Genomic DNA, 14,072 nt, shown 5'->3' with positions numbered 1-14,072 from the left:
TACAAACATGCAAAATAGAGATGGATGGCTGGAGAAGTGACTTATTCATTTAATACACATGTAACGCCTATGAGAGGTGCCAAATAAGAACTAACTTCACCATTTACCTTTACAAACCTGCTTAATCACTCATTTGTTCGTTCAACAAATGTTTTTGGGGTGCCCACTATGTGAGCTGCACAGAGGCTAAGTGGTTCAGGGCAGGGACGCTGGAGCCCAGTTCAGGGATTCAAAGCCTGGCTTTGATGGCAGTTGTGGATCTTGGGGACGTGACCTACCCTTGCCGCATCTCAGTTTTCTCATCCACAAGGCATGGAGAATGATAGTCCCTACCTCGTGGGGGTGGTGCAGATTAAAGAAGAAAATCCTTGCATAAGTGGTCAGCACGGAGCCTGGGGCCCCTGGAAGCCTGTTGAATGACATCGTCGCTCTGCGCTCGCACTGGGACCAAGCTTCAGTGAAGTCGTGCTAAACCCTGCAGCTCGGTCCCCGTGGGAAATCAGGGTAGCCTGTGTTCATGCTGAGGATGAAGAGGCCTTGTGCAGAGGGCAGCAGGGAGCCTGCGGGAGGGAGGAGGGGGCCGGGGGAGGGGGAGGTCGGGGAGGAGGAGGGGTTTGCTGCGCCCGGAGCCAGCAGGCTGACCAAACCACCGACACCCCCCAGGAGGATGGTCTGGGCTCTGCGTGCACCCCCAGGACCCCTGGCACTGCCGGCCAGAATCCGGAGTCCCTGCAGCCGTGCAGGCTGGGAGGGCAGGGACGCTGTTCATCCCCACCAGCAGCCACTTTCCCCTCTACTGGTAACTGGGCCATGAACTGGTTCGGAGAAACCTCCGCTCCCTCATGTGTGCAGGCTGGGTGCAGTGTCGGTCCAAGTGTCTTGCCCCCTTTAGTCATGGGGTCAGTGTAGGAGCCAAGCGAGGCCAACCCAACCTCTCCCCTGACCCTCAGGCCAGGAGAAGCATGTTGTATCCATTCCAATTACTTCCAGTGGCCAGAAATTAGGCCCGCAGCACGGGAGGCTGGGAAACAGGGCTGTTCCTGGGTAGCCAAAGGTCCAGCTCAAGGTCAGGGCTCTACTACCGGAGAAGAGGGGCACCTGCGAGGGATAAAGATAAATGAAGTGGTGCTGGTATCTTCTGATGCTGGAACTGTGCAGAACCCTGTGTGGGCCCCCTCCCAAGTACAAAGGTCCCTCTATGTCCCCTGCCTCTTGTTTGTGTAAAAGCTGAAGTCTCCCAGGCCTCCCTGAGTCACAAAAGACAGGCTCGAGCAGTTAACGATGAGGACGATAGAGTCACAGATTCAGTAGCTGATGTACATTCCTGAGTTGTTTTACAGATACTATAACTGCCACCAGAGGGCAAAGCTAACTGCATGATGACCAGACTGTAGCCATGACATAAGCCGCTCGATCTTGAGCAGTATTGAATCTGTGGCTAGCACAATTCCAAGAACTGCCCTCAAGAGAATGGGATTAACACTACTGCTCATAATAAGCTATATCTTTGTGGGCATCAAAATAATGGTAGCTTGTTCTGCCCGTATATGTAAATGGGCAGCTAAAACTGTCAGCAAAGAGATGCTTCAAACCCATGTCGATACCTTTCACTCTAAGACCTCGACGCCCTTTCTCAGGATTAAGCAGTTACAGAAGATGGACCTTCGTCCTTAATCCCCTAGAAATGGAATGATATCTGAAGTGGGGCATTTGTAAGTAGCTCCTTGCAGGAAACAGTCCTCTGCAGGAAATCCCTTTTCTCTTGTCACTTTAGCAAAACTACATCGTGACTAACTTTTAAATCAGGCTCCCCCATGCCCTACTCATCTCTGGCCCAAGCACACCTTTCAAATCTTTTGCTCACACAATACCTTCCTAACTTGTTGGTTCTTTCTGTAGATCAAGAAGTAGAAATAAAGAATAAGTAATTAACAGATGGCCAGATCTCTTCCCTAGCTTCCCCTTCAGTAATCTCACAAACTGTGTGAACAAGACATTATCTAAAGAAACATCACGAGCAGTTGACACGTCTGCACACAAGCCTGCACACAGAGGGGGATGGCGACGGCCCTGAGCTCCCATCTCCATGATTAACTGAAATTACTTCCCTTTTTCCCTTTAAAAACTTTCGTGGCCGAGCAAAACCTTCAGAGTTGGTTTTCTGGGGACACTGAGTCTGCCTTCTCCCCAGGTTGCTGGCTTTCTGATTAAGAGCAGTGTTTTCCATTTCTACCAATGGAAAATCATGTATTGATTTTTGAGCGGCGAACAGCCGGACCTGAGTTCTATAACAATGCTTGCGCCCAAACAACCCCCAGAGAAGCCCTCGTTTTTGCGTTCCAGTAGGACTTTGCAGCCAGAGTCAGCCAGAGTCCATTTCTGGGAGCTGCCAGCAAGCAGTCCTAATGATGGAAGAGATCTATGCCCACTCAGTGGGCCCGGTACAAGGGGTCAGGGTCCGCTTCTGCTACGGTGGCGTGAGCACCTCGGGGATGACTCTGCCGGAGACAATCACTCACTCGGGACCAGAAATGACTCACCAAAGGCACTGACAGTGAACGTGGGCAGGCGGGTCCCGGAGAGGAGCAGAAACTCGGGAGAAGGGGCAGCTGAGGCGAGGGTCTCAGGTGGGCAGGTCCAGCCTGAGGGCAGCCGAGGCTGCGAGGGGAGGTGAAGACACTCCTGGGTGGAGGGTGGGACCCGGCTTTAGCCAGGGAGCTGGGAACCTCTGAGAGGTTCTAGGTCCCGTGGGTGGCAATTCTCTGCCTGGTTTGGGTCTTAAACCCCATGCTGAGGGCAGGGACCCTCAAGGAGGCCGAGCAAAACCCCTCACTTTCGGGGATAACAGGCAGAGAGAAGGAACCCGAGGGTTTCTGGGCGGCACCTTGGGGTGGGGGTGAGGGGTCTCAGAAGCCACACAAGGGGCGGCGGGTGCTGGGGTCTGGGGACTCGAGCCCTGTCGCTGGCCCACATCCGACGCCCTGTCCCTCCTGCTTGGGGGGGCCGGTCACCATCAAAGAGCCTGGCCTGTCTTCGCCAGAGCAGCAGTCAAGGGGGATCTGGGGCGAACAGGCACCACCTTGGGGGAGGGAATCCCCAGAGACTGAATGGGGGAGGCAGCCCAGAAGCAAAAAGAAGAGGAGGTGGGGGGGACCCAGGACATGGATTAAGGGAGAAACACAGAGATCGGGACATCAGCCAAGGCCGGAGAAGTGTCCCGTCCAGGAGCTAGAGCTCACAGCTTCCCCTGGCCTCGGGTCCCAGCTACGGGGGGTGGTCAGCAGCCCTGCAGTGGGGCTGGAGGTAAGTTCGGTGCCAGGACCAGGGCAGCAGAGGGGCCGGGGGAGGCAGGGGTGAGACTGAGCAGATTATGGATGCTGGGCTCTGATTTTAGGGGTTTTAGTCTTTAGGGTGTCGACGAGTGCTTCTACCTGGAAGCTGGATGAGGAGCCGCGAAGGAAGAGAAAGCGGGACGGTGAAGGGCCTGAGGCCTCTTCCAGGTGTGAGGGCAGGTGCTCCTGACCGGCAGGGACACACACGGCAGCAGCAGGCAGAGGGGACTGGGGCGAGCCCTCTTCCCGGGGCCCTGAGGAGTGAGCCGGGGCGGGGGGCCCTGGAGGCAGCGCTGCCTCGTAAGCCAGCAGGACTCAGGACGCTGTGTGTCACCCTGGTCCCGGCTCAGGTCCACCTGGCTCAGGTGAGTGACAGGGAACCCAGGGGAGTTTTGGCCCAGGCTTGGGTCAGAGCATTAGAAGGGATAGAAGTCCGCCCACAGAACTCAGTAAAGGAGACCAACCAATGTGAACAGGGGGTACAGAGGGGGGCACTCAGACCCACCTAGAGGTTGAGCCCACACCAACGGTAGAGAATTTAGGGTCATATCACTTTTCAGAGAGTGACTTAAGCGGGTTCCCAGGGAAACTTGAAAATTTGGGTGGTTGGGTGTACAGATAGGTAATGACTGCGGGGGTAATTTTCATCCCAACATTTTATTATAAAAACGTAGCTAGGTACCCTTTTAAGGATATCCTAATCTATTCATTTTGCTAGTTTCTAAAAGTAACTACTGTGTCCGTCTTATTTTTTCATCCATTCATTTCATATATAATGTATACCCCCCCTTCTCCCCCTATTTGCAGAAAGGTTTTGAGGCCCCTGGGAATTTCCACCTGTCAAGAGCACTTGTGGTCAGAACACAGAGGTCTTCTGTCCCCCGTGTAACAGGAGGACGGCTACTCTCCTCCTCGCTCGGTACCGCCATAAATATGTACTTCAGCTTCCACTACAGGAAGAGAACTTCAAACTGCTCGATGGAGCTGGGAGGAAATGGCCAGGCAGAGGGCCAGCTTGAGTCTGAGCTCCCTCAAGACCAGGCTGTGTGAGCTGGAGGAGAACGCTAATCTCCTGACCCACTCCATCTCTGTATGAGTTTCCTGTGGCTGCTGTAATCAGTGACCACAAACTTAGTGACCCAAAACAATCCAAATTCATTACCTTACCGTTCTGGAGGTCAGAATCCGAAATGGGTCTCGCTGGGCTAATATCAAGATGAAAACTCTCAAGCAGGGCCAGTTCCCTCTGGAGACTCTAGGGGAGAATCCATTCCTTGCCTTTTCCAGTTTCTAGGGGCATCTGCATTCCTTGGCTCATGGTCCCTTCCTTCATCTTCAAGCCAGTAGCATATCATCCTCAACCTCTCTCTCCCTGACGCCCCTGCCCCTCTGTCGTAAGGACCCTTCTGATTGCATTGCATCCACCTGGATAATCCAGGGTCGTCTCCCATCTCAAAACCCTTAACCCATCTGCGGAGTCCCTTTTGCCTTGTTTAGAGGATTCGCACATGGACACCTCTGGGGGTGGTTATTTTCCCTCCCGCATCTTCAAAGTGGAAATGTCTATCTTGCAATGGCTGCCATGATGATTAAAGGAGAAAACACACGAACCCTGGCAAACTGGACAGGAGCCTGTAAAGCGCTCATGGCAGGAGACTGTGGCTCCTTTCTCTACCGGGCATGATGTCACTTTATTATTGGCTGATGGTCCCCCAGCCCCCCACCAGGAAACGTCACTCCCACCAGGGTGGGGACCGCTCTGTTCACTGCTGCATCCCCTGTGCCTGAGAAGAGCACAGCACACCGTAGGTGCTCAGCATTTGTTGAACGAATGAATTTTCTTTTTTTCATGACGACAAGCAGCAGTGGTCCCCCGGTGAAGACCCTGCCAGGCGCAGGGAGCTCTCCCAGAGCTTCTCGGTGAGGTTTATGTGTGCACAGCGGGCTGGTGTGGCTTTAACCCTGACATCTGGACATGCAGATCGGGAGCTGGGACGGTTAAAGGGTTCTGTTGTCTCACGGCATGTTCAAGAACGACGAGGCCCTGCTTTATGGACAACTTTGAAATAGGTACCTGCAGAAATTTGGGTTTTTGCAGTTACATGACGTGTGATTGGGATATAGGAATGGAAATGAAAAAGTGGAAAAGAGCATTTGAATGACTGAACGCTGAAGAACTGGTCTCTAGCAGCACGCCCACAAGGGGAGTGCGGCCTTTCTGATACTGCTGTCCACCCCCCAAGAGGAGGGACAGGGGAGGTTCCGGGAAAGAATACCCCTCCGGGGCACTCAGAAGCGGGTGGGGCGGGTCTCACTGCAATGCATGGGAAGCTCTGGTGCCAAACCCTCTCCTGGCCTCAACTGGGTCTTCCCCGAGCAGCGCAAACGCTGTGATGCTTCAGGGAAGCATCGTGAGACACCCCCCCCCCACCTCCACCCACCACCACAGACCAGTCCCTGGTGCTCCCGCAGGCCCCGAGGGATGAAGGCCTGGCAGGCGCTCAGACATGGTGTGATCTGCCGCTGGCCCCTGCGGTCAGCACAGTTCTTTCCTGGCAGGCCCGAGGGTGGCCGCTGTGGGCAATGTTCTGAAAAGGGATTTTAAGCCCCAGGAAAATGGTGGTTTCTTTGTGGCCCTGTAAAAAGAACAGGCTTTGGTTGTGTCCCAGCTCTGCCACCTCCTGGCCACGTAACTTTGGCCAAGTCCACACAGCATGAACATGAACCTTTAACAATTCTCACGTGTAAATGTTGGCAGGGGGCGGGCCGTGGGACCTAGTTCTCAGGACCAGACAGCCCCGTGTAGACAAAGGGCCAGACCCACAGTGATGCTCAGAGACATAGGTCCCCTACCCGCCTCACAGAGGGTGGGGATCAGCTCCCGGAAGCAGGAGCCTTTGCCGCCCACAGCCTGACCTCTGCAAATCCCTCCACGCGCCTACCACCCGGTCCTGGGCCCGGCGGACAGCGGCCTGTTTATCAACAGGAAAGGAGGACAGCAAGCCGGCCGGGGATCCTCAGGACCACAGGGGCCGAGGCCATTTGATGTTTATGGCCCCGTGGAAGCTTCCACAGAAGCAGTATCTACCATCAAAGGGCCAGCTGGCCAGGTCTGCTGGGAGACGGGGGATGACCTTTCCACTGTCTCCTTTCTCCGCCACACGGTGCCTTAAAGTACCCTCTGACCCGTTTTCCAGAGCTCAGCCCTGACCTTATGAGGGCCCTGGCTTCAGGGTCAAGAGAGGGGCTCTAGCTGCCTGCAGGACAGAGACTCAATTCCAACCTGGCCTTTGGACCCCAAGCTCTATCCTCTGGAACCCCCTGGCGTCCTGGGCGATGCCTGAGGCGTCAATGGGTGCCCTGAAGGTTGAATAGTCTTCCTCTGACCTCACCAAATCCAGTCTCTCCCCTTGCTATCAAAATAGGGCAAACCCCACATATCCTCCCAGAAGCCTTCCAGACCCCGTCTCCCTCCCCAGGCTGAAGTTCCGCCTTCTCTGGGCCCGCAGAGCACTTCCTGTGTCTGAAGGCAGGAGGGCACTTCTGACTCTGCACTGGGGCCCACACACATCTGACTTGCGTGATTTTCCTGAGGGTGGAAACTGGGTTTGACTCAAACTGTGCAATTACAGCATCTGCTCAGCGTCACGGTGCAATAAATATTTGTTCGAGGGCGGCAATGAACGCAGTCAAAGCTCATTAGTTAAGTTAAATAAGGAATGTTTTAGATGATAAGTCATACGTATTAGCCAACCTTTTCTGGATGCGTAGTCATGAGGAATTAAAGCTGTGATGCAGGCAGAAAGGCAGGACTGTGTGTCCCGGCGGGTGTGGTGGTGGGGAGGCGGGTGCAGACAGAGCGTCATCTGACACCAGTCCCCCTGTTTGGATTAAGCCTCTCCAATAAGTTCCGTTCAGCTAAACATGGGTATTTTCACAAAGGTTAAACTTTTTAAAAGCTAGAAGGGACATTCGTCTGGTGAGGGCCTATATAAAGGTTCTTAACTGGTTCTAAAGTTCCATGAATGCTTAACTTCATTTAAAACATTCACAAGTGTACTGAGATTTACTAGTGCCTGACACTGTTGTGACCACCCTGCAATAAAAGTAACTAGTTTAATCCTAAAAACAACCGATGAGGCAGGCCCTGTTACATCCCCAATTTACAGAAAAGGCACCGGAGGCCTGGAAAGTGTGAATCTGCCCGAGGTCACACAGCTGGGATGAGGGGTTCAAACCAGCCAGGTGGCTTCCTATTCTCATCTGCTGCATAGGTTACACCTGAACTTACAAATAACACTGTTTTTTTTGGGGGGGAGGGTTTTGGTTTTTTTAATTAATTTATTTATTTATGGCTGTGTTGGGTCTTCGTTTCTGTGCGAGGGCTTTCTCTAGTTGCGGCAAGTGGGGGCCACTCTTCATCGCGGTGCGCGGGCCTCTCACTATCACGGCCTCTCTTGTTGCGGAGCACAGGCTCCAGACGCGCAGGCTCAGTAGTTGTGGCTCACGGGCCTAGTTGCTCCGCGGCATGTGGGATCTTCCCGGACCAGGGCTCGAACCCGTGTCCCCTGCATTGGCAGGCAGACTCTCAACCGCTGCGCCACCAGGGAAGCCCCCTGCATGGAGTTCTGTACATTTGTTTTTGTTTGTTTGTTTGTGTTTTTGGGTATAGAAAAGAATTTCTTTATTGCCTTGCCAGGCAAAGGGGGACACAGCGGTCTTGTGCCCTCAAAAACTGTGTGTCCCAACCCAGGGGTTTGGTGAGGAGTTTTATAGCAATGGTTCAAGGGTGGGGTTGCTGATTATTATCAGGGTGTGTGCAGGGCCTGCACTCCTTTAGTCTGGCCTCAGGTAGTCTCCTGATGAGCTTCTCTGGTTCTTGAGGTTGTCAGACTGTGACCTTCTCTGGAATGAAGAACGCTTCATCAAGTACTTAACATCTTCCATTTGTTGGGGATTTTAGTTTTGTAGAAGAGCTCAAAGATATTGTTATGTGTATCCTTTGAGGCGGAACCAGGACCCTGCCCCAAGGCTGCACTATTGTTTTTTGACTGCTTCTCCCTTGTCTCTGTATCACCTCCTTTCCCTGGTCAACAGCTGTTTGAACCTGCCCTTTGGAACTTAGGGAAGGTCATGGAGGCTGAAACCTATTTCCTACAAACAAGAAACAGGAGACACAAACAGGCTTCTGTGGCTAGGAGCCCCACAAGGTCCTGCTTGGTTTCAAGAGGAAACCAGGAAAAAGGCAACATTGCTGCTAACAAAGTCCTAAGGAAAGGTGTTCCTTCACAAATGGGTTTGGACGAGGACACTGATTTTTATGAGGAAGTTACATCAGACCATCAATAAACACTTTTAAGATTCTTCCATCCAAAGTTGCTCTTTTCTTTATTCTTTATTGGTGTTTATACCAATTATCTGTTCCTTGAGAATGTGAAAGAAGTTTCTGGTAAAACTTTCTTTTGAGACTGATGGGGGTGTGTTCGGGGCAAGCTGCTCCAAGATGTGCCACCCTGGCATGTGGATTATTTACAGCTGAAAAGAAGCAAGACCCAAAAGACTCAGGAAGAACCTTTGAACTTCACCCTTACTGCCTAAAATATTTAAGATAGAAAGCCTGTTCCAGGAAGGAGTTATCACCATAGATAACTGTAGTAAAGTACTGAACTAAGTGTGGTAAACAGGGAGGAACCTAGCAAGACCCATCCGATCAAATACATTTGGCTTTTTTTTTTTTTTTTAATTTTTTTTTGGCTGCGTTGGGTCTTCGTTGTTGCACGCGGGCTTTCTCTAGTTGCGGAGCACGGGCTCTTGGCAGGCGGGCTCAGTAGTTGTGGCTCACGGGCTCTAGAGCGCAGGCTCAGTAGCTGTGGCGCACGGGCTTAGTTGCTCCGCGGCATGTGGGGTCTTCCCGGACCAGGGCTCGAACCCGTGTCCCCTGCATTGGCAGGCGGATTCTTAACCACTGCACCACCAGGGAAGTCCCACATTTGGTTTTTAAAACAGCATTTCATTGCTAAGTAGTTTTGCAAACCACTGACCTAACCCAGACTTACATTTTATAGATTAGGACACTGCGACCTAGGGACAGGGGCTCAATGGCAGATGCAGGGCAATCCCCGTGAGACCACACCACCCCCTGCTCCAAGGAGGCGCTCTGCTCGGGAGCCGAATAACAGCGTGACCCAGAGGACAGGGCACCGGCAGATCTTGGTCTAATACTGGCCCTGCTGCTCACGTTCGGTGTGGTCTCCTCCCGGAACCTGTTTTCTGTGGATCAGGGCCGTCACGGCACCTGCCCCCTGCCCAGTGAGGATGATATGAGGTCATTTGCATTCACTCAGAAAGCCAGGCAGCTTCCTCGCCCTCTGGACAATCAGTGGGGAGGCTGGGAGGCAAAGCTGAACTGTGAACTCATTTCATGGCCTCACAAACCTCCAGATCAGAGAGGGGAGTGGGGCTGACATTTAACCTCATCTCATTACCTGGGAAGAAACCCAGAGGCACAGAGGGATGCCACCCTCCTGAGCACTTCCCAACATGGGATTTCAGGCAGACCAGACCAGGCAGGAAGACAAAACAGGAAGAGCTAGCAATGCAGGGACGCAGCTGCTACCCACCAAGGTGAGAGGCGTCTTCAAAACGGAGGTGGCCACACCCTGAGTCAACTCCAAACCACAAAAGGATGTGTGAACAACTCCAGGTTTCCTGACCACAGCAAAGAACTGGACATGCAGCTCACTGGGTTGGGGGGCACTGCCCACCGGGGGGCAGGAGGGGACCAGGCTGTCCTCAACCTCAGGGAAGAAACCAAAGACCAGAGGGACCCAGACAGATATGTCCCCCTGCCCAAGGGACCCAGACAGGCATGCACCTGCGCCCAGGGTGCTAAGTTTGCTGAGGGACCCCAAGCTGCTCTAGCCCCCCCTAGATGGCTCAAGTTCTGATGATAATTCTATGGAATTATCATTGTTCATCACTGAATACAGGATACGGTTTCACAAGCGACACACTGCTGAACAACACAGCTACTGAACCACGAATAACCATGTATGTGCCCTTTCAGTGGTGATTTCAGTTTCACAAATAATCATGACCATGAGCATTTCACACCTAGTAAGACCCGGGCGGACAGCTGGGTGATGGCGCAAACACTGCAGGGGCCCCCGGCCTAGCAGCGTCGGGGTCGCTCACTGAGAATCATTTCTGCTCTTTGTAACTCCAGCTGCACTTGTATGTAACTCAGTACAAGGGTAGACACCTGTTGATTCTCTTACACATACAAAAAAAAGGCTTCTTTTAAAGAAAGAAAAGGACAGTGGATTTCATCAAAGGTTTTTATTTCGGCTGCTTTAGGACCTTGACTTTCTGCTTTCTGGTTCTGAACATGGCCTAGCATTTCTCAGCACTGGGAGGGGACGTCCCGGGTTCCTTCTATTTCCTAGTCCCGGTGGATTCAGGCAAGACCCTCGCAAACTCACCCATTACCCACCAGACAGGAGAGCTGCGAGGCGGGCAGGCTGCAGGATGCAGAGCTCGGGGCTTCTGCCCGTGTGGCCTCCGATCTCAGAATCAGGCAGGGCCTTGGTCATATGACAGAGCGGCTCTGCAGGGCCCCAGGATCAGCAAACAGCTGTCAAGGCTTAGCAGTGACCAAATAAATAAGAAAAGCTATCGTTGAGTTTACAGAGCAGCACTATTGGTTCTTCAAATAACAAACCCAAACGGAAGTAAATGAGGGGCCGGGGCGTGCGTGGAGGTGGTAGGGCAGGGAGGGCAGCATCTGTAAAGTGTTTTTCGGGCACAGGAATCCTAGTCTAGCCTGGCACACCAGCTGCTCACGGAGAGGTCGGGACTGCGGGTCGAGGATGTGCATGCCATTTCCAACCACACTGGGCAGTCGAAGTGGACAGAGCTAAAGGAGTCAGCCCGTTCACAGAGGTGTGAGCAGACTACACGTGACAAATGGTCTCCAAAGCCCTGCGTTTGCGCATGCGTGTGGACACACACACACACACACACACACACACACACACACACGCACAGTGGTTAGTGTTGCGCCGTTCAGCCGGGAGGCCGTGGGGGGAGGTCCTGGCAGCCACATGCACCGGCACTCCTGCAACAGGACGCGTCCTCAAGCCACCGACAGGAAGGGGAAGAAGAAGAAGTCGAAGGCGAACTTCACGGCGCCGTGCACGGTGCTGCGCCAGTCCCGCTCGACCTTCACGTGCCGCCTGGCTGGTGAGAGCTGCGCCATGCAGTTGAGGCAGCTGATGGCCTTGAGCTCGAAGACGGGCCACTTGCTGCCCAGGCGGCCCTCGAGGACGGTGCTGAACTCGATGACGCTGCCCTGGCGCAGGTGGAGCAGCACGTCCTTGAACTCGCTGCTGGCCCGCAGCACGATGTCCTTGGTGACGTCGTCCTCCTCGGGGCCGCGGGTGCCGTTGGCGCCACTGTAGGGCATGCCCACGGTGAGCTCGAACTTGTGCCGGTCGAACTTCTTGATGTGGCAGGGGTGCTTGGCCAGGAGCTTGAGGCGGCAGAGCTCCTCCTCGGCCGTGGAGACGTTGCCCGAGCTGCAGGACGGGTAGGCCTCACCGTAGAGGCAGCGCACCCAGTCGCCGATGAAGAGCGGGAGCATGTTGATGGCCGACTCGGCGCTGTTGTCGATCTCCGTGACGCGGACATACTTGAAGCGGCCGGTCCACGTGACCCTGTGGCCCTCCAGGTGGCTGCACAGGATCTGGGTGCGGGCCATGTTGGTCTCCTTCCAGGCCCTCGGCCCGCACAGGAAGCCGTACTGCTGCCAGGTCAGCGTGGAGTTGTAGACCTTCATGCCCTCCGAGCGGTACACGTAGAACCAGCAGAAGAGCACGATGGCCGTGATCCACACCAGGATAAGCTTGACGATGGAGCTCCGTGTCAGGGACTTGACCATCTCCACCACGGAGAAGTTGGCCTTGGTCCACCAGCGGACCAGCAGGGGGATGCTGCAGACCACCACGGTGACCGCAATCTTGGTGAGCTCCAGGGACAAGAACCAGTGGGCCAACCGCACCACAGCCATCAGCGCCAGGCCGGCCGCCAGGATGGGGAGAGCGAAGAGGAAGAGGAAGTAGCCGATGGATGCACGCACCAGCCCCAGGCCGGTGGACTCGAGCAGGATGACCACGGAGAGCTCGCACCACATGAAGCAGACCAGGTAGGGGACCAGGTAGCAGTAGGTGCCCTTGAAGTTCCTCAGCTGGGCCATGCGGAAGAAGAGGTACAGCAGGTATACATAGAGCAGGCAGGGGAAGCTGATGTTCAGGACGATGAAGTGGCCGACGGGCACTGTGAAGAAGGTCTGGCCCAGGAGCTTCAGGTAGCGCCAGTCGACGGGCACGGTGGGCAGAAGGGAGAGCAGGCCGGCCGCCACCTCGGTCACCAGGGCCCTCCTGGTGTAGGGCTCGGCCGAGGTGCTCAGGCTCATGTAGCTGGTGACCGTGAAGAAGACAGACACGACGGCCAGCTCCGAGCAGGGGATGCAGTCCTTGCTGGCGATGGGGAAGGAGAAGATGACGAAGAAGACAGACAGCAGGAAGTGGACGTAGGGCTCCAGGTGGTTCCAGCCGAAGTTCCCCTCGGCCTGCTCCACGTCCAGGTTGGGCTCGAATCGCAGGAGCAGGCTAGTGAGGGCACGGAAGCTCTCCCAGGCCTTGCTATCCTGGAAAACCTTGAGGGTGCAGATGACCATGGAGATGAAGGACAGGTAGAAGACGACCAGGGGCACGAAGAAGGCGAAGAAGTCGATGGTGAGGTTGCTGACGATGAAGAAGAAGACCAGGGCGTTGATGTGGTGGGTAGGCACGAGGGTGGACAGCCAGTGCACGCCTGCCCGGGACGCCACATCAATCAGGTACTCTTTCAGCTCCATGATGACGTGCAGCGGGTATCTGACCACCTGGGAGGAGGGGTGGAGACAAAGGAGGGGCACTGGAACGCAGCCAGGGTGGGAGCCCCACTCTCTGCCGTGTCACTGCTCTCTGTCACTCACCCGCACTCCCCCCGGCTCCGGGCAAAGTGAACTCACCCGCCGTTTCAGCCACGGCCGGGCCCTTGGTCCGCACGGTCCTTCCACCTGTAACACCCTCTGCAGGTGGCGATGCTCCACGTGGTCTCACGAACCTTCCCTCGATCCCGCCCAATCCTGCAGGGCCCGGCCTCTCCCTCCCGCCCACCCCTGACTCCCAACCGTCCACCAGGGTCTCCAGACTTAGGAGGGCTGATCTTCCCTGCGAGACCTGGGGCGCCTGGCAGAGCCCACCTGGCCCCCTCTTCCCTCCCCACGGGCCTCACGCTTGCAAAGATGACAGAGCACCGGGCTGCCTGCGTCTCAGTCACCCCTGTGGAGGGGACTTCACCGAGCCTCGGCTGCTCACCCACCCACCAAGCGGGAGAGGAACCGCTGCTTTACCGGCCTACGCTGGGCTCTGACCGTCCCGGGAGCGGGAGCGGGGACTGCGGGAAGGAGAGTTCGGCAGCCATGTGAATGGAAACGGTTCAGCTGCGACGGGGCGGGTGTGCATCTTCACTGTGACAGGAGGCCCGACGCCAGCCGCCTGCACCACCCACCCCTGCACACCCGACTGCTCAGAACAGACGCACAACCCTCACAGCCACGTTCAAGGGCAGCACCGCTCCCTGCCTTGGGTCCCACTCCCCCGACCTGTGCTCACTGCAAAGAGCCGCAGAAACCCT

General features: G+C 55.1%; 2 protein-coding genes across 7 annotated transcripts in view; one reads left to right on the top strand and one right to left on the bottom strand.

Annotated features, from left to right (window-relative positions):
• The window catches only part of PPP2R2C (protein phosphatase 2 regulatory subunit Bgamma), a 164,978-nt gene that overhangs the window by 142,460 nt on the left and 8,446 nt on the right, over positions 1-14,072 (top strand). Inside the window, exon 9 of one of the 4 annotated variants that reach the window (XM_082389872.1) lies at positions 8,430-11,349. The exons of the other annotated variants lie outside the window; for them this stretch is intronic. Within the exon in view, the coding sequence (XP_082245998.1) occupies positions 8,430-8,457 (28 nt within the window). The 3' untranslated portion in view covers positions 8,458-11,349. Of the gene's footprint in view, positions 1-8,429; positions 11,350-14,072 lie in introns of those variants that run through there. 4 annotated transcript variants of the gene reach the window in all.
• The window catches only part of WFS1 (wolframin ER transmembrane glycoprotein), a 28,522-nt gene continuing 25,105 nt past the window's right edge, over positions 10,656-14,072 (bottom strand). For 2 of the 3 annotated variants that reach the window (XM_082389860.1, XM_082389862.1), the window contains 2 exons: positions 13,405-13,464; positions 10,656-13,275 (listed from right to left, as the gene is read on the bottom strand). In XM_082389860.1, coding sequence (XP_082245986.1) covers positions 11,467-13,275; positions 13,405-13,464 — 1,869 coding nt within the window. In that variant the 3' untranslated portion in view covers positions 10,656-11,466. The remainder of the gene's footprint in view (positions 13,276-13,404; positions 13,465-14,072) is intronic. The other variant, XM_082389861.1, reaches the window with a different exon arrangement.

Source organism: Balaenoptera borealis (assembly GCF_965194805.1).
Source record: "Balaenoptera borealis genome assembly, chromosome: 4".
Lineage (NCBI taxonomy): Eukaryota > Metazoa > Chordata > Mammalia > Artiodactyla > Balaenopteridae > Balaenoptera > Balaenoptera borealis.
Note: the sequence above shows the minus strand (reverse complement) of the source record. Positions and strands in the feature narration are given on the sequence as shown.